The sequence below is a fragment of the Tenrec ecaudatus genome, chromosome 8 (assembly GCF_050624435.1).
Source record: "Tenrec ecaudatus isolate mTenEca1 chromosome 8, mTenEca1.hap1, whole genome shotgun sequence".
NCBI lineage: Eukaryota > Metazoa > Chordata > Mammalia > Afrosoricida > Tenrecidae > Tenrec > Tenrec ecaudatus.
In genome coordinates this window covers 56,640,193-56,648,587 of record NC_134537.1, presented here as the reverse complement: position 1 = coordinate 56,648,587, position 8,395 = coordinate 56,640,193, and the positions used below count along the sequence as shown (strand labels likewise).

The window sequence follows — 8,395 nt, the reverse complement described above, 5'->3', positions numbered from 1 at the left end:
TATTATGTTTCAGACATTCAATAAAGAATTCATTGATAATTTTTCACAATGCATGCATCAAAACAGCCTTAACTATTGTTAAAGGCTATTTCAAGCGCCTGTCCTGAGTTCTAACAGGTTTTTAAATTAGATGGCCAACCAACTAGTTTTTTTCTCTTATTTTACTAGCTAGAACTTAGCTAAATCATTTTTTTTAATCACGACTTTCCATTGTGAGACCAAATTATTACGTTATTCATTTATTTAACTTAAAGTTTCTACCTCACCACAGAAACTGTCCAAGATCCATCTATGATTTAAACATAAAACATGCAGTTTTCAAAATCTCCAAATACAAAGAGTTAATTAGCCTTACAAATTTGGAGAGTTTGTATTTTCAACAAGTTTTTAGAACTGCAGCAAAGGGCCACCACGTAAAATCACCAGCACAGAGAACTGTCCATTGTAAACCGCTGGTTCATTTATTCGTGGCTAAAATAAATGCCCAACCAATGACTCCATTAGTCTATCATTTGGAAGGTACCAAAAAAAAAAAAAGAAGTAAACAGCTCCAGAAATCCAGTTCTATACTACTGAAAATCGTTCAAACACCATCAGCCCTTTCTTTTCCCAAGTGCACTACTGAAACTGATGGCTCCTGAGAGGAAAAGGCTACAAAAGAAGAAATCCGTCCAGGGATAGCGAAAGCTTGCTGGCTCTGCATCCTGGGGCTGGGGGCTGGGAGAGCGCAGCCGAGCCGGAGCTCTGCGCGCCGGGGGAGCAGAGCCGGTGGGAGGAGGAGGGAAGGGTGAAGGGGCCCCTGTGGCCAACAGTGTGTGGACACTGCCATGTGGTTGCACCAAATCTCAGTAAACTGGAAGGCGAAACCTAGTTCAATCATGATATTAGGTCAAAAAAGGACGTAGCAATTTCGCACTGAGTTTCAATTAGCTATTGAACACCGCCCTGCATCCAAGTCCCGCTGCGCGCACGACGTGAGCTCCCGGGTCGGCAGGTAGCGGCGAGCAGGCGCCGCCTCCCCGCCCCAACCCCCAGCCCGGAAAGGCGGCGGGGACATGGGGGGGCGGGGGATAGGGCCCCGCAGAACCTCCCCCAGGCGCGCACCCCACCCAGGGCCAGACGCGAGGGTCCGGAGACAGGCTAAGGCCACCGAAAGGCAAGGAAATGGCCCAGCAAACGGTCCCTAGCGAGCGATCGGGGCGAGGGCGCGCGGGACGCAGCCCCGCAGGGTCGGGAACACATTGCGCGCGAACGCCCCTGCCCGGGCTCAACCTCTGCAGCCGGGCCAAGGCAGAGAAACCGGAAAACAAAACAAAAAGCCAAGCGGTGCCGATCTTTCTCGAGGCAGCCAGGTTCCCGGGGGAGCCCCCGGGAAGAAGGGGGGCGGAGGAGCCCCGGAGGCGCCCTGCTTCTGGGAGGCCGGTGGCGGCTAGGTGTCTGTGTGCGTTTCCTGCTCCACAGCCCGGTGGCTCCGCTTGGCCACGCCATTCCTCGTGAGCAACAGCCGTTGGGGCTCAGCTCGCCGCCACCGAGACAAATGTGCGGTGAGACGGAGCAAAAAGTGGTCCGACCCGCCTGCCCTCCACCAGGAAAGTCTCAGCCCCAGTGCATTTTTCAAAATGAGAACCAGCATGGGGGTGCGGAGGCAGCAGAGACACCCTCTGCGCATCCATCTGGGCGCCCCAGGTCACCGCCCAGGCTCGAGCGCAGCCTGCAGCCCCGGGGTCGACCCTCTTTCTCGAGCCAAGCCGCGCACCCCATCGCAAGACGCTCTCACTAGTCGGTCCCAACGGACACCGACGTCCAGCCACTCTCATCCTACCAGTAACGACTCCACGTTTCTCCAGGCTACTATGGACCTCCTCCTCCTCCTCCTCTCTCACCTTGCCCTCCAGGCTGGGCTCTGCTACTCCGGGTCAGCCCCACCCCAAAACTCTGCCCCTCCGCAGGCGGGGAACCTAACTCCATCCCTCCAGAAGGGTGTTGCGCTCACCAACAACTCCCCTCTCTCTTTCCTCCGGTCACTCTTGACCTTGGGAAACAGAAAAGAAACACCAAAAACCTCTTCTCTCCCCTCCCCCCTCCAAACCCTTAGAGATCAAAAACTGCTGCTGCGTTTCCCACCCTGGATAGAGTCGGGTTGGGGGCGTATTAAAAACGGCAAACCACGGTCCCCACCGCTGAAGGCAACAGCCTCCTGGGATTTAGGAATCAGAGTCCGCAGAGTCCACGCTTGGACCCCAGGACTCGCCTGCTAGCAGCCAAGTCGGGTCGCCAAGCCCACCGGAAAATACACACAGCTTCTAGTTCAGAAAATTGACCCAGCGAGCCTGAAAATCCTGTCTTCTCGAACCGCTCCCCCCACCCCCCGCCATCTTTCAGAGTCTGTCTCATCGCAGCCCGCCAGGGTGGGAGGGCACAGGGGAGAGGAAGGCGGGAGGGCGGGAAAGGAGAAAGGAGGTGAGAAAGGAAACGGGGAGGGGGGCTGGGAAGGGGGAGGGTTGCAAAGGGAGGCAGAAAGAAAGAATAAGCCTTGGCCTGTAATAACTAACCGGAGGAAGGGGTGGGGGTAGAAATCCGGATATTACAGTCAGCCAATTGGGCACTTTTAATCCTAACCCCTTCGAAATGTTTCATTCTCTTCCCCATCCGCGCACACTACAGCCTCGCCACGGAACACGCTGCGACAACAGGGCTTCCACTTTGCCTTCCAGAGAGACTATTGGCCATGTTTGTATCAGTTCCAGCTGATTTATTAACATTGTCAAGATATAGACTTCCAGCACCCCCCCCAAAAAAACAACAACACAAAAAGCAGGCGATGATGTTGACAGTGCGCGAGTCTGCTTTGCCACCATTTGCTACGAAGTGTGCAGATGGTCTCTACTTTATTAAGATTATATTGCACAAAATGAGAAACTTTTTAAACTATGTGCCTTTTTTTTCTTTGCTAAAAATCGAGAATCCAGTTTCAAACCTTCCATCTGGGGCCCCATCCACATATCACAGCGTATGAGATACATAAAATCCTACTATAGTACAGTACATATACAATCTTTAAACTAAGATAACAGCTCTGAGGTCTATATCACCATTTGCAATAAATCTTTACCTACAAATATTGAACAAATCTCTACTATAGCTGTACAAAAAAAGTTTGTTTTTTTAACCACAAGGCCTTTAGATGCAAGGATTATTTAAAAATTTTAATCCTTTTTAAACCAGGACATAACGTACCAACATACTTGCATGCTAAAAAAACGGAGGAAAAAAAAGAAATCAAAAGGGAAGAAGTGCCTGAAAGTCTTACTGAAAAAACACAGCAAGAATGTTCCCTTTTCACTGTACAAAAATACGCCTGAAAATATATTAATTTTTAAAAAAGGCTGAGGTCTGTTATGTATCAAAAATGTTTCAATACCTTTTGTACTGAGGTCTAGGCTGTCTGGTATTCAATCAAGGAGGTATTAAGGGAACAAGTTACAAAAAAAAGTTGGCAAGTAGAAATCACATTTGTAAAACCATAAACAATTTGATCTGAAAAGTAAACTCTGATCTTGTCAGTTCACAGTTTTTGTGTGTAAGCGTTTGTACAGTCTGCATTTTTTCAAGCTCCCTGCAGTTTTAAGAATCGGATGCATAGAAGACATCAGTTTTCTCCCTCCAAAAAAATAAAAACAAAATAAAAAGTCGTCATGGTCCCTTTTTCGTTTTTGTTATGAAAAACAAACAAAAACCCAGTTCTTTAAGATCTTTTAAGGGAAAATAATAATTAAACAACAGCTCCACAAACTCCCTAGAGTAACAGTTGTGCTGCCAAAAGGCTCCTCTGCAGACGTCTTCCAGATTTCAATCAAAGACCGACAAGCTTCAAACAGCGCCTTCCGGAGCGGGTCCTCCCGCCCCTCCCCCAATGCCTTTGTTGCAATTACGAAATTTCAGGGGAAAAAAATTCATTACAAAACACACTTGGGGGGAGGGGATCGCAACTCCAGACTAGGTATGCAACTACCGTGAAACACGATAAAGGAAGGGAAGGAGAGGGGAGACCAAAAAAAAAAAAAAAGGAAAAATGTTTAAAAAAACAACTACTAATTTCAGTTTAACTCCACCAAATTCTCATCATCTTTTCCAATTTCTTTGCGTCACGGCATCATATCAATAGCATCAGGATCTTCTCTTCCCTCCACCCGACCACCACCACCACTCCCACCATCATCTCCACCATCTCCAAGGAAGCCTGCTCAGTACCCGCCGAGAGAACAGAGCGAGCGGCCCGGCGTCCCTTTCAATACGTGAACACAAGGTCGGAAAAGTTCGCCTCCAGCCAGTCCCCCGCGATCATCTCGCTCAGCTCGGGCGTGCAGTAGTCGGGGAATTCGAAGTGGGAGCCCAGGCTGCCCTCGCTGAAGGAATCCAAATCCTTATCCACCAGCGACAGGGACAGATTGCCCGCGGCCGAGCCGCCCCCCAGCTGCTGTTCGCTGGTGCTGTGCGGGTGCTGGGAGAAATTCAAGCTCAGGTCGAACATCAGGTCATCGGCGTCCTCGCCGCCGCTGCTGCTGCTGCTGCTCGAAGAGGAGGAAGAGGAGGTGGAGACGGAGCGCGAGGACGCGGGCGACAGGCCGGGCGGCGCGAGCGGCTGCGTGTTCTGCTTGGTGATGTTCTTGAAGCTGTAGTAGAGGCGGCTGCCGCCGCCGCCCCCCGCGGGGCCCCCCGCGCCCGGGGTCGCGCCGGCCCGGACCTCGTCGTAGAGGCTCGCGCCCTCGGTGGACTCGGCCGAGCTGCTCAGGGTCGGGCTCGCGGGCACTTTGGCGACATTGTAGCGTCTCAGCAGCTGCTGCTGCTGCTGCCCGGGCGGCTGTAGAAGCTGCTGGTGCGGCTGCTCCTCGTCCTCGTCCTCCACCTCCTGCTTGATCCGCAGCTGCAGCTCGTCGTCATCCTCGTCGTCCTCGTCCTCCTCGTCCAGGAAGACGCACTTGACGGGCTTGCTGGCACCGCCGCCCCCCGCGCCGCTCATCTTAAGGCTGCCGAACACGAAGTCTTCGCCGCCGTACTCCCCGTGGTGAGGCGCCTTGCCAGCGCTGGCCTTGGGGCCGGCGGCCGCGGAGGCGGTGGCGGCCGCGGGGGTCTTCACTTTGCTGCATTTCTTGCTCGACCCCTTGGCGGTCTTGCCGCTGCCCGCGCTCCCGCCGGCGCCGCCCCCGGCACTTTTCTCCGGGCTCTGGCCAGCGTGGGGCTTGGCCGACGGGTCCATTTTGGGCTTTTTCCTGGGCCGGTACTTGTAGTCGGGATAGTCGGCCATGTGCTTGAGTCGCAGCCGCTCCGCCTCGCGAATGAACGGGATCTTCTCGCTGTCTTTGAGCATTTTCCAACGCTTGCCCAGCCTCTTGGAGATCTCGGCGTTGTGCATGTCGGGCGACTGCTCCATGATCTTCCTCCGCTCGATCTTGGACCACACCATGAACGCGTTCATCGGCCGCTTGATGTGGCCCGACGCCGTCTTGCACCAGTCCGGGTCGCTCTCGTCCAAGGCTACCGGGCTACAAGCCATGAATTCGCCCTCCTCCGTGTCCATCGCCTCGCGGGGAAGGTTGCTCTCGGCTTCCAGGCTTTCCGCCTGCTGCACCATGATCTGCCGAGGGGCTGGGCGTTCCGACCAGAACCACTCGGTCTCTCGCGGAGGTGCCCCTCCCCCTTCCACCCCTCCACCTTCCCGGGCAAATTGCGGAGTCCTCGGCACCCCGGGTTAGCTGTGCCCCCCCGCCCCCCGCCCCCCCTTCCAGGCTGCACACAGCGGCTGTGGCGACTTCGGCGGCAGCCGCCGCCCGCTCTCGGCGTGGCTTCGGCGGCGACAAAGGTGGCTGCGGAGGCTCGGAAGGCGCGGTGGCAGCGCGAGCAGCCCAGGCCACCTCTCTCCGCTCGGGGAGCTCCGGCCGCCGGCGCCGGATTCAGAGCACTCCCGGGCGCGCGCGCTCCTTCTGCAAAAAGTTGTGGGCTCTCTCCCAACTCGTTATCTGGGTGTCATATGGGTGACATCACTCCCCCGGCTAGCCAATAGCGGGGAGCCGGCTCCGCCCCTCTCCCTTTATTAACTCGCAGCCCCACCCCCTCGCCCCGCCCTCGGGGCTCCTTTAGAAAAATGGGGAGGGGGACGGGTGAGGGGGAGCGAGGAGGAGGGCGGGTCGTGCCGAGGAGGCAGCCCGTCTGGAAATGTGTTGTTTCTTAAAAAATATCCTCGTGTGCGCAATGCGCGTCTTCTCCCTACGATGCTCAGTGGCCCCGAACGGCGGCCCCACGCCAGCCCCCCCCCCCCCCCCCCCCCGGTGTGGGCGCCAGCGGGTTCGGAGACCGCGGTCCCCTGCAAGGCGAGGCTCGCTCCCTTAGAGGCGTGTCCGGCCGTGTGGGACCCGACGGCCGCGGGCGCTCACTCTCTGCTTAGGGCCCACTCGGGACACGCACCGCCCGAGGGGCGGGCGGTTCTCAGCGGCAGGATGTGGCGGCGCCTGGCGCGCACCCCCATGGGTTAACAGTCCCTCCCCACCCGCTAAATGCCGCGACCCCGCTGCCCGCCTTTCGGGAGCCGCGTCCGCCCGCTGCGCTTCCAGCCAACGGAAGGTGGCGCTTGGACACAGCAACCTTTCTTGGAGGCACGTGGGCTTTTTTCTTTTTTTCCCCTTTCCCGTTCCCCTTCCTTTCTCGAAGGCAAGGAGATCCATGGAAAAGCCTAGAGCGTGCGTTTTCCCTGCTCCATTTGCATTGGTCTGCGCTGTCCTTTCGCCCCTCATCTGTAGCTCATGCTCTGTGAATGGTGGTGCTCGGCGTCCAGAGTTCCGGGGCACACGGCTCTCCGGGCTGGCCCGTCCCGCCCCGCCCCCAAAGTGGAGGTCGGGGTAACGGTCTAGGGCGGGTTGCTTCTGCTGGGCGTTCCCATTGCATTTGACAACTGGCACAAATGTTTCTAATTCAGATTTTGGTTTTCTGGTCCTGAGTCTGGCCCAACGAGCTTTAACCTAAGCCACGTCCTCCTCACCCAATTGATCACTTTCTCGCCGGCTCGCTCTCTTCCCCATCTCCTCTCCTTACTCTTTTCCTCCTTTTATTCTTTCCTCCTTCTTTTCTCTGCTCCAACCTCCCCGGGAGCAGCCAGAGCCCGAAATCTAATGACTACATGGTAGCACGCTTGGCGGGGTGGGCGTGGCATGGGAAATAACTCACCATTATAACTGAACAATGTAAACCAAAGGGAAACCAAGATCCATTCCAAATACCAAGTCAAAGTTTTCCTTTATATAGAAAGGTGGGATGAGAAGTTGGTCTAAAATCAACACAATGGACTAGCTAGAATGTAGAACAGGTTCTACCAGGTCAATCATGTCGTTAACCTGAAAGTCATCTTTATTTGTCTCTGCTATCCTGGATATTCTGGGGGCATGAGAAGAAAACCCTACTGTCCTCATGTCTGTTTTCTCCACACCCTCCAGCGTTGGGGAGCTGGCAACTTTGAATAGTTCCTGAAATAGTGTCCCAGAGGGAGTCAGCTCACCAGAGGTTAGCTGCCTAGAACTAAGTGAATTGCCAGTTTCCTCTTAGATCCCCTGCCATGAAATAATAGTGTAATACTCAGGTTATTTCATTTTTCAACGGACTTTCATAACAAAGTGATCTCATGTTTTCACAAATTATTATTTTTTTAAAAAAATACCAAAATACTGTCACTGTAAACTTATAAACTCCCCCCTGTTCATTCTTTTTTTCCCCCAATCATTTTATTGGGGGCACTAACAGTTCTTATAATAATCCATACATCCATTGTATCAAGCACATTTGTACATTGTTGCCATCATCCTTTTAAAAACATTTTCTTTCTACTTGAGTCCTTGGTATTAGCTCCTCGTTTTTCCTCCCTCCTTCAAAATCCCTCCCTCATGAACCCTTGGTAATTTATAAATTGTTATTTTCATATCTTCCACCAACTGCTGTCTCCCTTCACTTACATGTCTGTTGTTTGTCCCCTTTGGGGGAGAGAGGGGGATTATCCATCAATCATTGTGATCGGTTGCGCCTTGCTCACATTCACTCTTAAAAAACCACATCAAATATTTGAACATTAGGCCAATTTAAATCTTGAAAATTTACTTTCTAGGACCATCTGAACTGAATAATTTGCAATAATTTCTATGGACTGACCTGAAGGTGTATAAAGTCAGACAGTGTGTGAAAATGCATCTTCATTCACTGGCAGCAACCAGTCTCTTGTTTTTCTCTCACTTCACACATTTCCCAGCTGTTGGGAAGATCACAAGAGTGTGGGGTGCAGTGAATGGTTAATCTACACCCTTTCTCCCCCAACACATGACAAATCCTCACCCTACACAAAAGGCTTGAAATGTTT

At 53.3% G+C, this 8,395-nt stretch overlaps 1 protein-coding gene across 1 annotated transcript; it reads right to left on the bottom strand.

Annotated features, from left to right (window-relative positions):
• Positions 1 to 2,381: 2,381 nt before the first annotated feature.
• On the bottom strand, positions 2,382 to 5,686 carry SOX11 (SRY-box transcription factor 11). The gene has a single exon (XM_075556389.1). The coding sequence runs from the start codon at positions 5,630 to 5,632 to the stop codon at positions 4,289 to 4,291; it is 1,344 nt and encodes a 447-aa protein (XP_075412504.1). The 5' UTR covers positions 5,633 to 5,686; the 3' UTR covers positions 2,382 to 4,288.
• Positions 5,687 to 8,395: the final 2,709 nt, after the last annotated feature.

Excerpts from the sequence above, each read along its gene's own strand:
- SOX11 (XM_075556389.1), bottom strand. The coding sequence starts at position 5,632 with ATGGTGCAGCAGGCGGAAAGCCTGGAAGCCGAGAGCAACCTTCCCCGC.